Genomic DNA, 24,331 nt, shown 5'->3' on the forward strand with positions numbered 1-24,331 from the left:
GTGTGTGCGTCTGCTATTTCCTTCTGTAGGCACTTTCTCCCACTTCTCCATCTGGGGAGTTCCTGCTCCTCCCCACGGCCCAGCAGGAAGACAGCACCTGCACTAGCTGACACCTTAGCCAAGTCTCTCAGGTCTTCTGTCTCCAACTGTAAAAACTCTGCCTTTCACAGTCTGCCTTCCCTTGGAAGACATCAGGCAGTCATCTATCTACACTGGGCTGACTTGGCAAAGCACTTTGGAGGGGGACATCTTCAGTGGGGGTTTTGACCCCACTGCACAGCAGCAAGCCCCACTTATCTCGGCTAGACACAATGCTGGTGGGTTAGACACATGCACCGCCACACCTGATGGCAGGGAAACTCAGGCTCTGAGAAGCTGGATGACTCACCAAAGGTCACAAAGATTTAAGAGTCTCTGAGGTGTCTACCCAAGAGAAATAAAAACATGTGTCCACACTGTTACTCAGCCATAAAAGGAATGAAGTATTGATCCATACATGCTACATGGCTGAACCTCAAAAACCTTATGCTCAGAAGCCAGACACAAAAGACCATATATTGTTTGATTCCACTCATATAAAGTATCCAGTGTAGTCAAATTAGACATCCCGTGGTTGCCTGGGATTGGGACTGGGAATGGAATTGACTGTAAACAGGTATGAGGGGTCTCATGAGGGGTGGGGGTTACAAATGTTCTAAAACAAAATTATGATGATGCTTGCACAACTCAGTGAATTTACTAAAGATCATTAAATTGTCCACTTAAAATGGGTGAATTTGATGGTACATAAATTACGCCTCAATATTTTAAGTTACCAAATAACGAATAAACAAGCACCCCTGAACGACATACACCATATTCCAACCACGTCCCCATTGCGTGATAATGTAAAAGCATTCTTTTATGATCTCACCCAGACAGAGCCTAATGCAGAGCACAATGGAGTTCTCAGACAGCAAACTAGTTTAGGAAGAGCAAAGCACCCATATAAGCAGCAGCACTTATAACACGCACATACCGATACTAGCCTGCCCCACATGACCAGATTATTTTTAATTAGATAACTGTCATTAAAATTTGCTCAGATGGCAGAACAATTTCATGATACAACCATCACACCAAGGGCCAACTCTCTCCCGTTTTTAAGAAGAGTTTGACTTTGAATTCTCTTCCCAAGCATGACACTCCCCTACCCTTCTCCCAAGTTAGGGCCACTTTTGGAGGTTCAGCCAAGTCCCTCACTTAGCTGTTGCCCTTCAATATCTACAAAACAAATTAGACTCTCTCTAATTTGCCTATACTGGATACTTTATAGGAGTGGAACTATACAATATATGGTCTTCTGTGTCTGGCATCGGAGCATGAGGTTTTTAAGGTTCAGCCATGTCATAGCATGTATCAGTAGCCCAAGCGTATTCACTACTAAGACCCATAAGACACACATTATTTGGTTTAAAAAACAAACAAAACGTAACTATTTTGACGCAGCTTTGAAGTGGGTACAGGACCAGGGTGAGGGCCCACCAAAAATGGCAACAGCCACCACGAACCTAATTTTTATGAATGTCCCATGTCCCTTTCCACCTGGGTGGATTAAGCCACATGAGGGCAGCTGAGTCTTCTTTTGGGCCCAGCACATAGTTGATGCTCAAAAAATAGAAGATTTTTGTTGTACTTCCGGACCAGCCTTTGCAAGGAAAGGCTCATTCTAACCAACATCCCAGAGAGGGGTAAACACATAAAAGCCCTTGTGTGTATCTTATCACCCCAAGATAAGCAAGTGTCCTGGAGAATCCTGAGAAAAAAAGAAGCCATCTGGAAAGGGGTGAGCTCAAGTCCAATGTGATACAAAGAAATGATGAAGTTTGAAGTTGCTAAGAAAGAAGCTGCGTTAACAAGAAAGGCATCCACTCATAAGCAGCTGTGGTCTTAAACCGGAAGCAAGAGGGCAGACTGCAGCGTCCAGCCCTCTCTGGTGAAAGATGCTGGTTTATCACGGCAGCCTCTGGGATGGCATGGTGGCAGAGGCCAGCCTGCTACGAAGAGCAGTCTGGGCCTGTGCCCTGGGAGATGGGAGAGAGATGTCACATGCCAAGGCCAGAGGCCTGATAATACCGCTCTGGCCACATTTTATTGCACCTCTGTATCATTAATTCAAATGTTAGTGTGACTATTTTACTGGCTCACTTTCGCTTGCCAAGGTAGGCTGAGCAGGGCACCAAAGCAAGTTATTAAAGAGGCAGGGAAGAAGAAATGAAATGACTACTGAGTATCTACAATATGCCGACTGCTACCCTGGGCATTCTAGAAATAGTATTTCACTTGTAACCCAGAACAACCCCATGACACAAATATGCTCCCCATTTGAAGGTCAAGTGGCTTGTCCAAGGTCAGGTGGGACATCAGCATGGACTTGAACCTGGTCTGCTGGAAGCCATAATCATCCACCCTACCCTAGACTGGAACATTCAGTAGTGATGAATGGTGGCCATTCATCGCCAGGGTATTTAATGAGGGTCTTGTGGGTGATAACCAAATGCCTCATTTTTGACCGGTCATTCTGTGCCTGGCACTCTGCTAAGTGCTGGATGTCTGTCATCTCCTTTAGTGTTTACATTCATCCTATGAGGAAAGTATTACCAGTGTCCACATTTTAGACACGAATTAAGTGCCCAAGGTCACAGAACTTTCATGGAAGGGCCTAATCTGTTTTACCCCCCAAGTTAACGCTTTTAACTGCCGAGTAAATAAATGAATCCTACCCTCAGTTAATAAATGAATCCTGGCCTAGTTAAGAAGGTAAGACACAAGCATAAATTAGCATAATTCAGAGGAGCAAGCAGGAAGGGCCAGGTGAGACGTGCTGTTGGGGCGTTCAGAGATAAGAAGGCTGAGAATGGCAGGGCGTCAGGGGACGGGTGCCAGAAGTGGGCAGAGCACCAAGGAGACCCAAAATACACAAACCACGGGTGAGCTCTGCCCATGGCCAGCCCTGGGGTGACGCTAGTACCAGCTTCCCAGTAGGGGAACCACCCTGAGCACCTGACGTCACTGGAGGCTTGCATGGGTAGCCATGGATACTAACAACGAAACACCAGGCTGGACCCAGGTAATAAACACCATTAGCAGAGACCTTTGGAACAGTGCTGAGGGCAGTACCCATAAGCGGGGTTACCTCCTTCCTCGTCCACAACCCTATAGGAAGGAGAGAGTCCTACAGGCACCTGCACGTGCCACTGGCCACACTGTCAACACAAACCCCAGAGCCCAGCCCGATGGCTCCTTCTCTGGGGGGGAAGGTCCCACTCCACAGTGGCTGGTGGCATCACAACCGCCTCTGGGACGCAGCCCAGGGCTTCCCTTTAAACTGGACGAATGTGTTCTATGTGTGCTGCTTCCTATGCTTGGCGTTGGAACCAAGTGGGGACCTCGGACGGCCCAGCAGGGTGCAGCTGCGGACAGAGACTCGTGGGGCTGGCCCGGGGCTGGCCCCATCAGGCTCTGGGTTGCCACTGCCAAGTGGTGTTTCTTTCACCTCTGCTTCTCCTGATGCTAAGTCCTGGCTAGTGCTCAACACCTGAAAACTACCCTTTGTGCAGCCACTGCTGCTGCCTGTTTGTAGACACCGCTAAGGACCGGATGCCGTCTCTCCAGCAGCCCATCCGCTCAGAACACCTACACCTGCAGATCAGAGCACTCAGGAAACCCCAGACCATCCCAGGTGCTCTTGTTGAATCCTGCCAGGAGTTGAATGACTGATCTAGCCATTGGGTAATAGCCTCAGAAGCATCCAGGTGAGAAAAAATGACCAAGTCAGGCTTTTCTTAGGCATTTCCTTAAGAAAGCATGGTACTCTGCCACGCAACAAACCACAAGGACCTGACAACAAAACTTCACTCTCTTTACCAGTGTTTTCCTGGTGCCAGTGGTGCTGCTTGGACACGAGAGACGTGAGCTACAACTTCACGCCCAGCAGCCCTGCGATTGCCCCAGGCCCTGACCTCCCCCGGGGCACAGGGGCCAGGGGAAAACAAGCACAGCCCTCTCCACTAATGCCACTCGGCATTGCTTGAAGTCAATTCCGTTTCTGCGCCTGTAAGCCAGGTATTTACCTGAAATACCCGAAGCCGGGTATTTTCTCTCCTTTAAGATTCAATGAGATAAGTCGAGGAAAGGGACTCGATTAGCTTACAGCCTGGGTGTTGTGGAAGGCAGACCCCCAAGGCAGGGTGAGGGTCCTGATCCGTGCCTACAGCTGTGGGGGTCAGGACAGCGACAGCCTGTCTGAGCCTCGGCTGCTGTGACTGCAAATGGGAATGTGCTGACCTCAAAGGCTGTTTTGAAGATTAAATGGGTGACATTCATAAGTGCCTATCACCCCCACAAGGTGACCGGAAGAGAACAGGTGTCTCCCGTATCCACAGCTATCAAATACTAACTTTGTCCTTTGGCTTTCAGCCAAAAGCACCTCTTTGAAGCCAGTTAGCGTAGAAAACCACCTTAGAATCCAGGGCACACAATTATGCCCACATCCTGCGCACATTTTCACTATTCGCAGAGCATTTCTCTCCCGCGTGGGACTTGTTTCTCATTAAGTTAAGACAAGTGTGGGGTAATAGTGTTGGAGAAAAACAGGTTGCTCTGGATACAGGTTTCTAGCAAAACTGGCCACAGAAACCAAACCAAACCTCTGTCTTCCTGATCTACGCCAAAGATTTCCTTCCTTCAGGCCAGGAGCAAATCTTGTGCATTTTACTTTACAAAGAAAATGAAGCACGTTGGCAATAAAGTGCCTTTCTTTTGAGGTTACTGTCCTGAAAATATTGTTAACACTTCACCTGTGGGACAGCAAACAATATTGGAGAAAGGAGCAAAATGGGATGGGAACAAACAAGAGGGAAGGAAGAGAATGTAAGTCTGTCACAAGACGGCAAATACAGAGCTGGCCCCCCCGTCCAATGTGATCACAGAGACCCTGGCGTCTAAGCCATGTGGGCCAACACAGGACAGTGCGCACGGGTCTGGTATCAGCCAGTGGGCCCCGCCCCAGAGTGTGTGACTGCAGGTGCGGGAAGGGGCTCAAGACTGCTTTCCTAACACGTTCCTGGGGGTGCGGAGCACCGGGATGGGGACCCCACGTCGAGAACTTACAGCAAAGTGTTTAAGAGCAGAGAGCCCTTGAGCCATTCTACCCAGGTTGAAACCACTACCTAGCTGTGACTTCAGATGAGTTTTTAACTTAAGTTTCCTCTAAACCTACGAAATGAAAATTATAACAGTACTTAACCTCATGTGGTTTTCTGAAGGAGTAAATGCACAAATCCACATAAAGTAGTGCTTAGAATGGTGCCTGACACATAGTAAGTGCACAATAAACATTGGCTATCGTTATGTTTTTTAAAAAGTGAAACATATATAGACATACAAAAATATATCTATAGGAAATATGGGCAATACAATTATTTTTCTTCTCTTGACTAGGCTATACATGACACTGTGCCAGAACCTGGCATAGCCTTGAATTTAGAAGCAAAGGGTCCGTGATTGGGTTTTAAAACCCTTTTGCTATCCTTTAAGGCAGCAGCTCATCTCATACTTTCATGTGCACAAGAATCCTCTTAGGATCTTGTTAAAAATGTAGATTCTGACTCAGTGGGTCCGGGGTGGGGCCTGAGAGTCTGCATGTCTGACAAGCTCTCAGGTCAGGCAGATACACAGGCTGCACGGTGGGTAGCACAGCGTCACGGAACACAAGCGGATGCAGTGACATCTGCGCTGGCCCTAGTTCTACAACAGCAGATGCACGGCCTTCTCTCGAGCATTTCTGGGAACCCAATAAATGCATAGTCCTCATCAGCCTGTCACCCCTTTCTCCTTGCACGTCCACAGTCTCTTCCATGAAAAGGCCAGGCTGGGGACCAGACCTCAGCATTGAACCCCTTTGCTCTCTCTTCTGGCTGTTCCCCACCCTCTTCTCCAATTAAATGCATTGAACTGTCCTGTAGGTGAAGCGTTAATATTTTCAGGACATAAACGTTTTGTATATGGCCAATTATAAATAATTTTAAAAGTTATGCTGAGACATGAACATAGGCCACCACGGAGCAGAATTTTGAAAAGGTATCCCGATTGCTTTTACTCAAGACCTAGAGACCATCCCTTCAGTCACTGTTTAAATATCCAGTTTCACTCTCCTCAAAATCCCTTTCTCTGGGCTGTGGGTGAAAGCCCCAGAGGCTCAACTAGGAAATTCACACCCAGCATTTGGGCAGATCTTTATTTAACACCAGCCCTCTTCTCCAAAAGCAGCACCCCAATGCAGCACAGTGGTGGGCTCCCAGGTGATTCCAATGTCAGCCCTTGTACTTTTCTGTTTGAAATATTTCTAAGTTAAAAAAAAAAAAAATCCCTACTTCAAATCACTGATTACTAATGTTTTAAAATAAACAATGCCATGTTTTATATATAATGACTCAGTCTCTTGTCCATTAATTTACCAAAACCTGTTCAGTCACAAGAAAACAATGAAAATTCTTAAGTCGGAGTGCTAGAATGACACAAAGGAAAAAAAAAAAAAGACAACGACTGATATTTGCAACAACACGTATGAATTTCAAAGACCTTAGTTAAGCCACAGAAGCCTGACAAGACAATACACACGGTTCGATTCCATTCACACAGATGAAGAACGGGCAAAACAAAGCTCAGGTGACCCAAGTCAGGACCATGGTCTCCCAGGAGGGAGGCGTAAACTAGACGGGCATGAGGAGACTTCCCCTTCATGACTGTCACGTAAGATCTGTGTGTCTGACGTTACACCTCAGTAAGAAAAGAGTACTGTGAGAGCAGTGGAACTGCCAGGCCTATCTAGACACTAACAGGGAAAGGATCAGATTTGAGCAAAGGACAGAATTACCCTCTTCCACGAGGTCCAGAGTTTCACGCTGCTCACTGGTGGGCTTCCGCTTTTCATCTTGGCCGTCATACTCAAAACATTCTTCTTCCCTTCCCTCGTCTCTCAGGGACATTGCTAAAGTCACCCCAAAGCCAAAACATTGCCCTAAAGGGCTGTCCTTGAGGGAGCTCCTGGCTGCCTGCCTGGAGGAGCCATTGGGGCTCGAGCCCCCGGGGCCACACTAGGCCCTGGCAGGGGTGGAGGTCATACCCTGGCTCAGCTGGAGTGGAGGGTGTACCCAGGGCCATTGGCCCTGCACTGTCCAGGACGACCGGAAGGGGTGGCTCTCCTGAGCTGGGAGGAGGGGTGGGGCAGGCAAAGCACCTGTCAGAAGGGGAATGCCCCGCCCAGCTGTGGGGTGACCCTGCCAGGTGCTATGGATTCAGAGGGGAGGCGGGCAGGCAGGTGCAGGACCTCAGGCAAGCTCTCTGCCTCCAGCTTCTTCTCCCCACCCCTGCCCTACCCCAGAGGCAAGGAGGAATGGTACCGTCCTGGAAGTTTCATAGCAACTGCACAGGGCAATACCAACCAAGCCTTAAGCAGGCACACCAGTCTAAAGGTGGGGCTCTCGTCTTGGAGGTGCCTGGTGAATGATTGCCCAATGCCCTCAGATGAAGGATTTCCCGTGGGCTGCTTCAGAAGCTGAGAAAAATCTGACTGTGACAACAGCCTGACTCAGTGCCACACGGGGAAGGAAGTGATTATTCTGATTTCTAGCAAAAGGGAAAAAACAAATTGCAGTAACCATTACCCGCGTTAAGCTTAATTCATCCTAGTCTTTCTTTGGTAATAACACCACTGCATATTTGCTCTTTTTCAAACTGCATTTTATAAATTCCACTCTCGCCCTCAATCTGTGTAGTTACAGCCAAGTATATAACGATCTCTTCCACTGCTAGGAGAAGGGAGGGAAAAAATCTATTGCCTACTATCTTGCAATGTTGCCTGGAAAAAGAACCCACAGTTTAAATGCGTATCTCAATACCAATTCCTCTCTATGGTTTGATTTTGCCTGTAACAGTGAAGATGGCAGGTTCTTCCATCAAACCTGCTGAAAGGTGGCCCAGAGCACTGGCGTCTCAAAGAATCACAGCACATTCTGCAATTTCAGTGCTTCAGCCACCTCCCGGCTATACGGTGGCAGGTCTCCCTGCTCCTAAAAGCCACACCAGGAGACGTATTTCACTGCTCTGTCGATTCACCTCCTTCGTCATAAAGAATTCTGTGCACAAGTTCAGAGATGAAGGTCTAATTGACCTTTGAATCTTTTCAGCCGAGCCGCCTGCTTAGGTAGCTAAAAACTGCTAAGCTAAAGGTCTGCTAGATTGAATTGCTACCTCCATAAAAATAATCAAAGATCAGAGACGAGTGCCTCTAAACAGAAGGCCACCGAAGTATAATAAGGATTTTATTAAAAAATTAAAACCTAGGGAAGTATGCATGTCTACTTAATTTTTTGGAGCCTGAAAATGGTTGCTACATTTTATGACATTAAAGATGTGTTCTTTGTAAAAAAGAGCTTTTAGAGATTCAGTGGCAGGGAGTTCATAATCATACTTGAAAAATCTTCATAAGTTTTGAAATAAAGATATACATTTAGGGGGAAACTCTTTCTTTAATCTGAGTAAATGTTACCACATTGGGCTTGTTAATTCAAGTCAAATGACAGTGAGTGTAAAACCCTGGGAAGGGGGGAGGGAGGATTTCTACCTGGTTTATTATTCGTTCAGCACATAGCAGACTGACTGACAGAGACGTGCAGGACACTGGGCTGGGCCTTCATGTATACAGATGAAAACAAAAGCTGCTTTCATATATGTGAAAATACTTTCAAGTGATTTTACTCATAACAAAGTTGACTGGACTCATCTTTTATCTCAAATCTATGTTCCCCTTAACAAATGGTGTCCAAGTTAGTATACATTATATAATAAAACATTTTTAAAAATATATAAAAATTTTAAAAAACATTTAAGATGTGGCATTTTGACACAAGACCACCCTAGCCTCGTCATGTCACCCCATTTCTCTGGGTTGCAGCATTCAGGATACTCCCCGCCCCCTTCCTTCCCCTCCCCTCTCCTCTCCTCCTTCGAAGGGGATGTGAGGGGATTCTCAAACCTCATCCACATCTGCATTCACTTCAAAGTAAAGGCAGATACCGGCCAAGGAGCCTCTTCTGTGACAGAGCACTTCGTCCAAAAGCCAAAGCAAAACACGACCCCTAAAGACCAGTGAGAAAGCCCTGGAGTCCCTGAGCCAAGGAGAGACAGGGAAACCGACATGGAACACGGGCGCTGAGGGTGGCCCAGCCCAGCCCTAGAGAAGCTGCTGGCCCCAGAGAGTCAAGTCACAGGTGTGAGTGCCACCACAGAGGCGAGGGCCAGCCCCTGCGGCCCAAAGTAGGGAGGCAGGAAGGGAGTGAGTTCATGACCTGTCTCTGGGAACACCAGATGGGAAGGGCCACAGGAGGAAGGTGTCACTTGTCTCCTGCAGGGCAGAGGGATAGCACTCTATGAGTGTCCCTCTCCAGATCTACTTGACATACCACCATGAAATCATCTTCCTGGAGCTCTACCCTCCCCTGTGCAAAGCGTGGCCGCAAGCCACTGGGGCCACTCACATTTAAATTTAACTAAAATCCAAAGTTCAGCCACACTAGTCAAATTTCAAGCACTGCATAGCCACACATGGCTAGTGGCTGCCCCACTGCATCGCACGGAATGGAACATTTCATCACAAAAAGGTCCACGGGACAGGAGCGCCCTAAAGGACGCCCTTCTTTTCAGATGTCTCTGTACACCTTGGCCTCCCAGGCCTGCATCTCCCTGCAGCCTCTGTGCCCGCCTGACCCCACCTGACCCCTGCCTCAAGTGTCCCTCTGTCCGCTCTACCCCGTGCCATCTGGAGGTGCTCCTCTCTCAATGCTCTATGTGCTGCCCCCTCATGTATGACGTCTCTGCTCATACGGAGCAGAGCGGCTGGTTATTGAGGGTCATTTCCTCCAAAGACCTCGCTTTTGCTATTTTTAACAATAAATAAATAAGAGAAACACGAAGCTTTAAAAACTCGAGCTTTACTTTGTCTTCCTGTCAGCTTTCTAGACCTCCACTTCGACCATCTGAGGGAAAACATTCTCTCTACTTTACCAAACAAAGCTAGTGATAAAAACGTACGGTTACATTATACATTTACATGTAATCCCCTTTAAAAACAAAATAAAACAAAAACCACTTGAACAGCCATCAGAAGAGCACTGTCTGGAAAGGGAAAAGTTATCCCCTATCACCAAAGGCATATCCCACAATACACACAAGATGAAAAAATGGGGGCCTGTTTACATTGTTTGACATAGAGGGCAGGAGAATTAGAAAACCATCTCAAAAACCTAGCAACAGCTTTTCAATTTATGCTTAAAACACCTCTAACAAAACTTCACTCACAAGCCAGCCACCCCCAGTTTGGGGTGGCATTTCAGAGGTCACTGCAGTCAAGGCAGTAACAGCACATGTGACGGCCCTTGTGTACTGTCACGGATTTTCACTAGGGAGTAAGAAGTCATAGGAACAACTTCGACAATCTACTTGAGTCTCCTCATTTATAAAATCCCTACAAACTAGTAGACCACTTCCTGCCCTGACATTTGAATCTTTAATACTGTATTTTAATACTGTATAAAGGGGGAAATGAGGGTGGAAGACTACAAAAGAAGCTGCAGCAAGAAACAGGTGGTCAAAATACTATACCTGGGTTCTATAGACCATACACCTTTTCAAACCTATTTTTAAAAAGAACTTAATAATTAGTACTACAGTGTTTCCCCGAAAATAAGACCTAGCCAGACAATCAGCTCTAGTGCATCTTTTGGAGCAAAAATTAATATGAGACCAGGTCTCATTTTACTATGATATAAGCTCCGGTCTTATATAATGTAAGACTGGGTATAATATAATATAATATAATATAATATAATATAATATAATATTGGGTCCTATATAATATAAGACTGGGTCTTATATTAATTTTTGCTTCTAAAGATGCATTAGAGCTGACTGTCTGGCTAGGTCTTATTTTGGGGGAAACACGGTATTTCTGAGAAAATAAAATTAAGCACTGGCTGAGCCCTTCACTGTGTACAAAGAGCCCTTACTTTACTGACACTCTTTACCCTCTTCAAACCGCTCTGGTCAGTGTGCTTATCCCCATTTTCCAGATGGGGAATCTAGGTTGACAGAGGCTCACCGAAGTCCCAGGAGAGGCCCAAACCACACAGCCACACAGAATGCAAAACAGACCTCAAGCGCAAACTCCAGGCCAGGGCTCTGCTATCCTACCTCTCTCTAGAATAACTACAAGAGTGTGCTATTTCTTTCACTTATGAACATACAACTGAACCCAATCCTTTTTGAAAATGAAAGAGGCCTCATCCTCTGAAAGCACTCTTTTTTTTAAATTTATTTTAAGTGCCCAGTGTAGCCAAGAAACAGTGTAAGATTCTGTAACAGACCTAAAGGAAGGAGTTTCCAGCCCCCGTACTTAGGGCTGGTCTCCACCGACACTCGCCCAGTTTCCCAAACACACCTGATATAAAGCATCACCAAAAGCATGTGCTCAAAATTCAGATTTTCAGAGCCTCTCCTGGTCTGGAGTGGGTCTGAGAACCCGCTTTGTTAGTAAACGGGGGGTTTTCCTGATCTGCCAGGTTTTAGAGATTCTGCAGTTAGGGATGGGACGCGTCCAATGCAGGTAACCATGACCCTGTTTAACACCAGAGTCTAAACAGTAAACTGCAAATTCTGCAAAGGCCTCTGTTACACTGTTTGACGGCTGGCTACTTTAAATCTCTAACAATTACTTTAAGGTACTGGGAAGTCAAGCCCTCCAATTTCTTACTAATCGAAGCGCCCGCCCTTCATGCCCCTTGCTATACTCTCTGGGGTCTTATTGTATGTTGGGCAGGTGGGGTGGAGGGATGGAGTGTAAAACTCCACAATCAAACCTGGTATGGGGGAAAGCTACACTCATCCAACAGTGACTAAAGCTCCCCTAAACCTCAAAGATAACAAGAGAACAGCAGCCATTTTTTAATTCTAACTTTATAAGACGGTCCCTCATTGTCCTGAAATCTACATTCCCACCCAGATCTACGTATTGCTTTTTTCAGTGCCAACCCTGCAATTTAAGTGAGTCAGTAACTCTTGACATAGATGATGATTTTACATCTTTTTCAAAACATTTGACTCATCTTTTGTTATTAGTATGGAAAGTTCCCTAGAAGTTTCCCTCATTTAAGACTCAAATTCCAAATGATAAGAGAGACAAAGCAATGCTGTGTCTTTTACTCCTACTGGGTCTTCTCACTGGGAAGGTTAGGACCGGGAGATGAAGGACTGACTTGCAATTTTAAAGATGCATCAAAATAGAGGCAAATTGCATTTCCAGACTAACCCTCCAGGAAAGAACCCAACTAGTTAGAAATATGTACCAAAATTAGCATACACTTGAAATCCCCCCCTTTCATGGGTTTCCCAAACTAGATTATTTCTGGGCTTCTGTTTCCTTTCCATGCCTGCTTTGCTAACTATCTTTAAAATGGGATGCCAGTTGTCCCAGTAAGTTCTGTCCCGATGGCCTTTTCCCCTTCATCCAACTTGGGATGGAGAGTAAATGCCAAGTATTTTGCTCAACACACATTCAGACAATAACTACAATCAACATTTATTTACCCGTGAACAGAAGAGCCACCTCTTCTTCCATTCTCTTTTTCGGTCGGAAGCAGAGAGACCTGGCTGCCTCAGGGCCAAAAGACTCAACTGAGAAACTGCTGGGTAAGAAAATCCTTCTGACAGACCTGTAGATAAGAGCAGGCCTTCTCTCGCCTTCAGATTGCTCACGACGAGTGACTGGCTTTCTTTCCACAGACAAGGGGGTAAAGAGAGCTGGACAGTGTGGCAACTGGGTCAAGATAGTAAGAAACCTTCCTCCCCTGCTGCTAGAATGGGTCCGTGGGAGCCATGGCCACACCCAACTCGTCCACAGGCCAAGGCACAGGTGCTGTGTTGTAATGTAACCAGGGCCCCCTAGTCCAGTGGTCCTCGGAGGCCCATACTTTAAAAAGTTACGGAGAGTTCAGCGAGTCTCATGTCACCAAGGATACCACAAGAGGTTAACGATGGCTTCCGAAAAGGAGCACCCCTCTTATTGCCTCTTGGAGCTGGGCAACAGGAAGGGAACTTGCTTTAAGAATAATATATTCAAAAGAAAAGAAGAATTCAGTCATCTTTTCCCCTCAAGACCCTGGGAGCTGCCCACCATCGTCATTACTCAAGGTATTTAAAGACACAGATTCAACATGACACTGTCTTCATCTAATGCTGGAGGGGGGGCTCAACTGGGGAAGTTTCTTAGCACATTTAAATACCACCCACCCCCCCACTCCCAGCCTCTTGGCCCCTCTCCTGTAGTCCACAGTCAAGGCGGAAATCAGCAGATAAGAGACAATTATGTAGCTCTTCAGCTTACTAATGAGGCCAGCTTCCAGAGTGTTACATCATTCAGGTTAGTCAAAGGTAGTCACGGTTCAAGCCATCTGAAACTCCCCATTCAATTAAAAAGCAGTTATCCTACCTATTATAAATGGCTCATGTGGGGCTGGGAACATATCATCACTGGGGAACAAACCCCTAAAGTGTATATATCAATTGTATCCTGTTTGTGTGTTGAATGTGTAAAGGCATGTGATTCGAGGGTCATTTTAAAGAAGAAATTAAGAAAAACAGATTAAATGTGACATGCAGTTTCGATGCCAACACCACAGGAGCCTGAGGCCACTCCCCTGTGGCCTCTCTGAGAATGGACATCAGTGCTAGTTCCCCTGTGCCTGAAACCTGAGGCCTGTCCAGTTGCACAAACTCCACCCAGTCTCCTCTGGAATGTGCCACACCCTCCCTGCACAAACTGAGACTGACAGGAGGAGACTTTTTTTTTCACTGCCCCTCCCAACACCTCCCCACCCATCTCTGTGGGATCCCACTAGCAAAATTCATTTGAATGGCCTGCTAGGTGGGAAGCTCCTTTGGCATTTTTCTCCAACCTCCCTGGGCTGCAGGTCTGGGCTCAGAAAAGGGCGGATTCTTCCAGGCCTGCTGACAGCCCTGAGAGCCACCTCCTAAATACACTGCTCCCTAGCCCCAAGAACAGCACAGAGGACAGCGAACACACACACACACACACACACACACACACACACACACACACACACACACACACACCTCACCCCAGAGAGAATTCAATCCAACAGAAGTATAATGCTGCAAGCCCAGCAAACCAACACCATCTCCCCTTCTGAGTGAAGACCGGACGACCGCAAACGAGACTCCCGCGGGAACGAGCCCTGCCCACCTGCCGTCCTCCACCATGCCCTGGAAATTGTCAGAGCCACGCATGTCTGCGGGCGGTGTGGGTTCCTGTGCCCCCTCCTTCTGCCCATCTCCCTGGAAAGGTTTCAGGATACCCTCCCCCGCCTCCCGGGAGACAATGCTCCTACACATCCCTGTTTTGCAGGGGGTCATAATTACCGTCTGAGCATTCTTCATAATACCAGTCTAGTTCATAATAATCCGCTTCGATAAATTTCTGCATAGTCAGTATTCTTTCAGAGGGAAGAACGGACTTCACAGCGCCATCCACGTCAAGTACAACGCTGCCATGCCTCCCTGCCCTTCCAGAACACGGGGCAGGAGAGCATCTCAAAACACACCAGAATTAATTTGAGCATTATGGATGACAGTCTGGAGCCAAAACAGAAAAGGGGCAGTGAGAGGAAAAATCCGGGGGGGAGACGGGTAGGAGGAGCAGAAAGGGAGGCAATTTGCAGAGCTATCAGAGACCCTGGCAGCCCTGCAAATAAAGCGGCCAGCAGCCCTGGATGGGAGTAGCCAGAATCGTCCTATCCAAGCTTGTGGAGGGTGACGTCAGGGACACACACCACCACCCTGAGATCTCACTCGAACCTCACCTCCTGTTCGCCACTCATCTTTCAATCTATCAGTTGCCATAGAAACTGGCCGGCTCTGAAAAATGATGCAGAGACGGAGGCAATGTCTTCCAAGGATGCTGAGAACAGGGTCTGAGAGGTGCCACTCAGGGAGGAAGAAGGGTGCAGGCAGGTGGGGGGCCACCATCGTCGCCTCCCACAGATGTCAGGACAGGTTTATTTGCTCGATTCTGGGCCACTACAGAGTCCGCATTTGAAAACTGCCACGTTTTAAAATCTGCAACCATTACTTCTGGTGTTCTTTCCTCAACCTGATTTAAAACATTAAACATCTTTTCTTAAAATGTTTGACCCAAAAATAAAATTTGCTTTTTGACAACCACCCAAAACAAGTGTAAATTACTTAGGAAACGGAACCGTTTTCATTTAGACACGGTCCTGCTCTCTGCTCATGCCTTTGCTCAAACTTCTGGAAAAACAGCCTGCAACATGCAAATAGAGGAGAGCACCATTACAAAGGGGCCCATACAATAAGCTATACTGTTTGATGGACACTCACATGTGTAATCAAAGTACAAAAATACACACCAGGAGGAAATGGTCCACCTGTAGGAAGGTGGTTGTCTCCGGGAAGGACCGAGGGAACAGGGCTTTGAAATGGTCCTTACACATGTATCTGTAACGTTTTATTTCCTTTAAAGAAAAAATGGAGTTAACAGTTAGTAGCTCTAAGTGTCTGGCATGTTAAAAGTATCTCATAAATATGAGCTACCGAATAATTAGGCAGGTTTTAGACTTCCTGTGGGTTGAAATCCATCCCCTACAGCAGGATTTCTGAAGCTCGGCACTACCGACCTCTAGGGTCACATCATTCTTTGCGGTGGGGGCGTCCTGGGCATTGTCAGATGTTGAGCACTGGCTCTACCCACTTAGATGCCAGAAGTACCACCCTCTCTCCCTGACGATGTGACAATCAACCAGATGCTGCCAAATGTCCCCAGGGGGCAAAACTCTCTGGGTTGAAAACCACTGCCCTAGAACAAAACTGCCATAGAACCCCACTGGCCCGTTGGCTGAGTCCTGTAACTGTGTTGGTGTCAAGGGCAGCAGTGGGGCCTTGCTTCAGTTTTCCCCTTACCTTTCTATCAAGACTGCATAATTCTCAAATGAGTAACAATGAAAGGTCCCTTTACCACTACTGGGAGGGCATGCTTCTTTCCTTCCACAGTGACCAAACAGGGATGGGTTCCCTTTATTCTTTCCGGGGCGTGTAATGCCCCAATTAATAAACTTGTAGCAGGAAAAGGCATCCCTCTAGGCAGGGCTGCCCGCTGCCCTGTGAAGCACGAGGCACTCTTGTTGATATGCAAATTCTGATGCAGCCGGTCACCTGGTGGGGGGTGGGGGGGAGAGGGGGGTGGGGGTCGGGCAAGACTCTGCATTCCTAACAAGCTCCCACAGGACTGCAATGCTGCTGGTCCCCAGTCCCTACTTTGAATGGCAAGGCTCTTCAGTAGAATGGATGGATGGATGCTGTGGTGAGGGAGAGATTACAGAGGATGTGTATATATTTATATGTCTGTGTGTGTTAGTAGAACATTAAGAGGAAAACTATGCACATATACACACGCACACATACATACCATATACATACGGTGTGTATGTATATATAAAATCTATACTATATATAAAGCTATCTCAAGTTTCCTAACTCACTGGAAGCCGAGGAACCCTTAATGCTGTGTTATAATGTCCCCAAAGCCAGCATTCTAGCCCCTCCCCTCCCAGCTCCAGGGTACCCTCTCCTCACTTTAGGGCCCTGGGTCCCTTGCCCAAGCTGTGTCTGCACACTAGGGCAGAGTGCTACAAGCAGACCTTCCCACTTGCCACGTGGCTGACTAAACCCATCCGGCCCAGCCTTATACTTTGAGAGCAGGTCCTGTCCCTTTGTGGAATGCGGGATTCCTGCCCCTTTGGTACCATCCAGTAGCGGAACCTCGTCAAGTCTCAGAGAGAAAAGGAAAGTTAAAAGCAGCTGGTGATGAATCTTTGCTCAAGTTGTAAACAGGCTTTTGGGAAAGTTCAGAAAATGTAGGAGGCAAGGGAATGGTCGACTGTCCCCTACACCCTGGAGGACCTGTGCCCCTCTGGTCTCTCTTCTTCCTCCAAGGTATTCCAAGCCTAGCTCCAAATTGTTCCTGGTCAATCAAAGTGGAGTTTAGACTCCATTGCCTCCCTCTCTGACCGTAACTTAGATACACATTTAAAATTTTCAGGGACATCTGCTTATTTAAAGTCAGCAGACAATGATTTTAATTCCTGCTATAACTGCCCCCATTATCTGAACACACGTCATCTCTCCCTTTGGTCCTTTATCCCGTCTCTGTCTTTGGCAATGATGGCACCTGTAAATAGCCCCACTGCAGACCACGGAGCGGCCCTCTCAGATGTCATACCTCGTGACAGGTGAGCAGAGCCTGGAGTCCCAAGGTCTGTCCAGGTTTTATTCATTTAAAGTCCCTTAAGGTATTTCTAAAGAGGATTGTAGACCTCACAAATAAACCAATCAATAGTTAACAGATGCCTCAAAAACAAGCATGTTGAACAGGTTCAATCCAGAATGTCTGGTGGGCCAGGTGGGTGGGGGGGGTCTAATATGAATTTGCAAATTGAAATCGCAATAAAGGGACAGAAAATGAAAACCCCACAAAGCGTCATAGAAAGTTGGGTGAGGTCAGAAATGCCTTAGACAAAGTGTGGCACATTTACCTCACTGTGCTATGAATTTATTTGAATAATCTATTCATACCAAATCACCATAAAGTCAAAAAATAATAGATGGACGGATGGATGAAAGGACGGATGGACACAGTAATGGCAGGCAATTTAATTTCATAGTTAAGAGCATGAGCTTTTGGTGTCAGAGGGCCCGAGGTTTGGTCCAGGCTCCTCATTCGCCATCTCTGTGACCTCCTTAGACACCTGAGTCTTATCTACACAAATGGAGTGATTGCACAACCCTCCGGGTAGACAGGGCAAGGCTTTAATTAATGAATGCACGGCAGAGCACTTAGCCGTGGGACAAAGTGAATCTGCAATAAATGTTAGTTGGAACCATCTCTATCACTCTAATCCTTTAAAATAGGAAATAAGCCAGTATGAGCTATTAAAAAGAGAGTAAATTTTTCTAAGCTATAATTAGGGAAATGAGGTAGAAACGTCATTTATGATCTTTTCCCAGCATAATTGATTCAAAGGCACTAAGTTCACAGGACTGAGCAGGAGTGACAGTGGGTGGGGGTGGGGAGGGAGGCCACATTTCTCCACAGTAATGCATTACCAAACCCAACTTACATCAAGTCCAAAGACGGCACAATCCAATTTACTTTTTAAGAAAACGGGAAAGGAAGAAAACAGAGAGTGTATAAATAAGCACAAACAGCATCCTTTATGGGTGAATTTTATAGGCTTTGAGAAGTTTCAAAGTGAACATCTACACCCAAACTCCTTTTTTATAGGCTCAGAAGGATAGAGTCACACATCAGCTCTGCAGAGATGGTTCTGAGATGAAAATCCAGGCCTACCTGCTTTCTGATTCACACTGTCTTCCAACTGCCTCCTCCAGGTTACTGCCCTCCCTTGGCCCAGGCTTATTGCCCCTGAAAAGGCAGCTTCCCCGCCCACACATGGTCCTGGGCTCCCCATCACTGCCCCATCCTACAGAGCTAGGAATACAGACAGGTCCCAGGAGCAGCTTCAGAAAAGCCTGACTGCCCCCTGCCAGCCACCTCCCACTCACGCTCATGCTCACCCAACACCATTCAGGAAATGCTGGCTACATACCAGGCATTCAGCACTTCACGTCTCACTTACTGCTCAGACCCCAGCTACCTGATTACTTCCCCTCTGCCAGCCCAACCTGCATCTATAAGGAAAGGGGCTCAGAAGGTTTAAGTGGCTCGTCCAGGATTGCTCAGCAAACACCAAGAAAATCTGGATAGAAACCAGGCACGGTCCTCTCCAAAGTCTTTCCCACTCTATCAATAATTGAGAAAACAACCAAGGGTTATTTACAAATAAAATTTGAAAGGAAAAAAAAAAAAGAAAGGATACAATTAAAGGAGATAAAAAACTCAAGCTGGGAGCATCTCACAGAGAAAACAAAAAGGTGTTTTTAAGAAAAAAATAAAAAATGGTCAGGAAGGTAAGAGTTCAATAGAAAATATCAATGTGATTTGGTGATAGTCAAAAGAAATGTTATTTCCAGCTCTGTCAAGAAAGTGGCCCAACAAGGACACCAGCGCCCCCATCACCAACCAGCATGATTCTGGTGCCCAGATTTGAAATAAACCTTAACAGGCTCCATGGAGAGCTGCTGACTCCATGTGTGAAGGCAGGAAAAATCAAGATGGACCTACAACACCAGCTTGCAAGAAAGCAAAGCCACTCCAAATGGTCTGGGGCAGAAGGGATGAGGCATAGAAGCCACCTCAAAAGGACGATCACTGGCCAGATTGCGACAATTTGAACATCAGAAAGAAAATACAGTTCATAATAGTTCAAAGGAACAAGCTGAGTCTGTAAAGGCCACAAATATCAATGAATATTAAAACAAAAGGGGCAACCAAGTAAACCAGGCAACTGGTATGTAAAGGAAAGGAGACTATAATAGGAAGACATTTTTAATTCATTTTAAGAAGTAGGGGAAGGTGGGTGCGTATGACTGTTCTGTCTGTGACACTATATCTTTTCTACAGTCTTGTGTGAACGTTTCTCTAAATAGGGTGGAGACAAATAAGCCAACCAAATACAGAAGGAGGAAGCAGGTAAGAGGACAGAAAGGCCTGATGGGTGGTCACAAACTACACCCAGGTAGGAGGGGGATCCACCCAGGTGCTGCAAGGTAAGCTGTGTGTTCTCGTTTGCAAGCATTTCAGAGAATCTGATAGATTTGGTCTGCAGTGCTAAGGGGAATCTAATTAAATCCATTTACAATCAAATTTGAGTGTTTAACAGAATTTAATAAGATTTCTGTTTCAAATTATTACTTATGTGAGCCTATGAATTGAATATTCATATACATACATACAATTTTATGTATATGTATAACAATTTTCAGTGGATTGTTATCAAATACAGTTGGAAGGTGAGTAGACACAACTGAGGATTGAAATACAAATGATGCAGTTATATGAGTTCGGCCCAAAGCATCTCAGACGTGACAGATGTCGCCACATGCCACCTTCCCCTGGCCCGCAGCGATCCGCGCAGGCTACGCCGAGGCCACAGCACTGTCCACTGAACAAACGGGTTGGTCTCAGGATGGTTCCCTGTGCTTCTCCCTCTTGCTTGAAGCAGAACCACTCAGCCGCCCCAACCCCGTCTGGAACAGACTCCTAGTCTCCAGAGCTTTCTTCCCTTCAGGAAATAGTACTGCTGGCCTTCCACATGCACCCGGGGACAGACAGCCAGGAGCCTAAGACAGAGAGGAAGGTCCAAAAGGGCCCTAACCAGACAGCGCTGGTGGGGCTCTCGGACCACAAGGCCTTACCAGCAGGCCTTCCCTCTACTTGCTACAGAAACTTAGCTAACAGGAGGCTTCTGCAGAGTTCTCTTTCTGATTTTTCTTGTTTAAAACATTGCCACTGCCAGTCATGGAGCTGTTGTGGCAGAAGGCAGGCTGCTAAGGAACAGCTTGCTGTCAACTACCCCCTCCCAAACCATCTCCACCTCATTTCAGGCACAGGAAAAGCAGGCACCCGTCCCACCTCCGGGGGGGGGGGGGGATGGGGGGGCAGAACAAAGCCTGGCTTTTCGAGAAGACATCCAAAAGCAGGCAGACGGCATTCAGCAGAGCACCCCAGAGCCAAAGCACACCCCAGCCTTGATGCAGTTGCTAAAATCACCTGTATATCTGAGAGGGAAGGAGAGAAGAAGCAGGATTCGGATTGTTGTACAGTTGTAAGTTGCCTTCCTGTGGCCTGGGAGGCCTGCATGGGGCATCTCACTCCTGGGAACAGTGGGTCACGCGCAGACGTCACAGGCTTCAAAACACACCAGGAGCTCAAATGGTCCCCGATTCTGCACCTGCTGTGACTCTGAACTGCTGTGGCCTGAGCCCATCACCCAGGAGGAACGGATGGGGCGCAAGCTGAGCCGTCACGTCAATCACCCACCTGAGTCCGTTCCAGCTTTGTCTCAGACATGCTGGAGTGACATGAAAAGGAGAACGGTCAATCTGTACAGAATGGCTTGCCAAACATTTTTGTTTTTAAAAGAAAAAGAAAAGCTACTCAACGTTGGTATCTGGTTTGATAAGAGTGAAAGCTGCCAGGTGGCAAGTGACAAAGTAGGCCTTGGGGCCATGTGGGTGGAGCTGCCCACCAGGATGAGTGCCTGGCTGCCCTGCTCACTAGACACTGTGCCCAGGGCTCTGTCTGGCACCCTGGCACGAGGCTGCCTTCGATCACCTTCCAGAGACAGGCACTTTCAATTCCTCCAGCACCTGGCACCAGGACCACGTGTGGCTAACGTGCGGGGCGTGACTGTGCAGCCAGGCTTCTCTGCTCCCAGCTTTGACCCTGCAGAGCTAAAAGCAGTGAAAATGGGCCCCAGGAAGAGTCCACTGGTGTGACGAGCAAGCAAGAGAGGGAAGAAGGCACAATTCTTGGGCTCTCTCAAGTCCTCGCCTGTAAACAAAATGGGCCCAGGTCTTGGGAATGGTAGAAAGGACACAGTCAATAATGGGCATTTACATGAGAGAAATTCACAGCGACTGTTTATAAATATACTACAATGTATGCGTTTTAGTATTATTTTTGTTAACAAATGACAGTGACAAGTTTTTCCTGGTCATTAGATCCCTTTTCGGTCCTAATCACAACCTCCACCCTATTCCATTCCTATAATCTATCTTCCTTCATTCAACCCCACCAACCACACACGTGCCTGGGTGAGAACAGATTCCTCCGTGTTCCACATGGCACCCCTCCTGAGTGCACACGTGTGCACATGCGTGCACACTCACACACACATACACACACACTATGTTTTCTCATATATATATGTATAACTTTTGACTCTTTGTAATAACACTCAGCTTAACACACAAACACAATGTACACCTGTACAAAAATATTTTTTCTCTGTATCTTTTTTTATAGCTTTTTTCTACTTTAATTTTTTTTTTTACATTTTTTAACTTTTTTGTTAAAAGCTAAGACCCAGACACACTTTTGCCTTGACCTACACAGGGTCAGGATCACCAGTCTCACTGTCTCCACCTCCACCTCTTGTCCCTCTGGAAGGTCGCGTGGGCAGTAACACCATGGAGCTGTCATTACCTAAGATCACAATACCTTCTTCTGGAACACCTCCTGAAGGACCTGCCCAGAGCTCTTGAGGAGGTGTCACTCTTTCAGAAGTAAGTCCTTGGTGGTTTGCTTGGTTTGCTTCTCTTTTTCATCATAGATTTGCTTGGAAGCAGATAATGCACCATGGACATTGCTCTCTACTAACGAAAACCTTTCGGTGTTGGGATCCATGGTTTCAAACATTTTAAGGCGCTTGTTGCGATCTGCAAAAGCTTCTGCTAACCCCTTCCCTGTGAATTTCCTCGGGTTTCTTCTTTTTCTCCTCCTGCAGTTTCCTTTTCTCTTGCCTCTCCTTCAGCTACACGTTCCTGCTCCAGTTCCAACACCCCCTCATTAGTCAGTTCCTCAGGAGCCCCCGCTAGGAGCTCCTCAGTGTCATCCCATCCACACCCAGGTTCAAGTTGTTTGCCATCTCAACCACAGCCTTGCTGATTTTTGCAACCTCCTCATCCTTGGCAAACCCTTTGAAGCCATGGCCGAACCTCTTGAGTGTCTTCTTCCAGATGCCATTCACACACTCCTTGGTGACATCACCCCAAGCCCAAGCCAGGTTCTTGATGCAGCCATAGATGTTGTCATCCTTCCAGAATTGCATCAGTGTCTTCCTCAGTTGCAGCAATAGCCTGGGCAAAGGTCCTCAGATAGCAGGTCTTAAAAACTGCTACAATTCCTTATTCCATTGGGTGGATCAAAGACGTAATGTTTGGAGGGAGGAAGCACCACTTTGATATTGGGATGAAGATGGCCAATAAAAGGAGGATGTCCGGGAGCATCATCAATGATAAGCAAAATCTTGAAAAGTATATATTATTTTCCAAACAGAACCTCTCCACGTACTTCCGATCTAATGTATCTATCCTAGTGCGCCCATGAAGATAAAGCATTTGGCACAAGCCTGGCAAACAGGAAGCGCTCAAGAGATGCAAATCATCATTATTATTGGTTACCACTACGTAAGCAAATAGTGATAGAGCTATGAAGGCAGGAAAAAGGAGAGTAATAGGAGTGGGGGGGACACGGCAGATGCGGGGGTTTGGAAACCTTCTCTGCGGAGGGGGCACTTGTGCTGAGAACCACAGAATAAGGAGGAATGGGGAGGAGGCAGGGGGCGCCTCTGTTAAGCACGCGTGACATGTTCAAGGGTCTGAAGTCATCAGTGTGGCTGGTGCAGAATATACGGAGGCTGGCTGCAGAGAGAGCCAAGAACCGGGTCACAGGTCCTTTATCTAAAGAGCAAAGGGAAGAAAAGGAGCAGCACAACCCAACCCAACTGGGCCTCAAAGAAAAGACCAGCCAGGCTCCTGGGTTGAAAGAAGATGGCAGAGCAGCAGAAGGGGAAGCAAGAGAGCAGTTAGGGCAGCCCAGTGACAACATGGCAGTGGCTTCCTCCAGGGTGGTGGCAGCAGGGTCAGAGAAGGGATCTGGGATGTACCCAGAGGAAGAATTAGCAGGGCCACTGAAGGCCAGGAGGATATGGAAATGGGGGAAGCAATGTCACATTTATCATGACAAATGTGTATGGAGGGAAGAAATCCATTTTGGGCAGTGGACATGACTGGGACAGGAGCCTAGAACGCGGGAGGAGAGGTCAGGGGAGGACAGAAACTTGGGAGGTGCCAGTATGTGACTGACACTTACAGCCTGGGGAAGAGAGCATATGGAGCAAAGCAGGCTGGGTGCTCCAACAGAGCGGTACGTTACTCTCACTAGAGATGAGAATTACAGGCCTAAAATGGCTGTATCTGAGGGTGGGGCTTCGGGAGAGTATATTTTTAAAAGCTCTCTGTATGTATCAGGGTTGACTTAGAAGCTCAGAAGAAGAGGAGGAAAGCCTGGTGAAAGAGGCTGGAAGGACTATCCAGAGACAGGAGGGAAATCCAGGAGGAAGAGAACGGTCGCGGTGTCGACCCTGCTCCAGGGGCACGTAGGACGAGGGGACAGAGGAGCCTCAGGTATGGCCATGTGGATAAGGTGGAGTCCAGCCCGCGCCTCCACCAGTGACACCCT

General features: G+C 47.1%; 1 protein-coding gene across 11 annotated transcripts in view; it reads right to left on the reverse strand.

Annotated features, from left to right (window-relative positions):
- TRAK1 (trafficking kinesin protein 1) overlaps positions 1-24,331 on the reverse strand; it is a 168,326-nt gene that overhangs the window by 49,231 nt on the left and 94,764 nt on the right. The window contains exon 1 of one of the 11 annotated variants that reach the window (XM_019727551.3): positions 14,533-14,881. The exons of 5 other annotated variants lie outside the window; for them this stretch is intronic. In XM_019727551.3, the coding sequence (XP_019583110.3) occupies positions 14,533-14,596 (64 nt within the window). In that variant the 5' untranslated portion in view covers positions 14,597-14,881. Of the gene's footprint in view, positions 1-6,916; positions 7,238-14,532; positions 14,882-24,331 lie in introns of those variants that run through there. 5 more of the 11 variants (XM_074312571.2, XM_074312569.2, XM_074312570.2 and 2 more) reach the window with 5 other exon arrangements.

The sequence above is a fragment of the Rhinolophus sinicus genome, chromosome 5 (genome assembly GCF_057876585.1).
Source record: "Rhinolophus sinicus isolate RSI-liver-muscle chromosome 5, RSI-T2T, whole genome shotgun sequence".
In the NCBI taxonomy this organism is placed as follows: domain Eukaryota; kingdom Metazoa; phylum Chordata; class Mammalia; order Chiroptera; family Rhinolophidae; genus Rhinolophus; species Rhinolophus sinicus.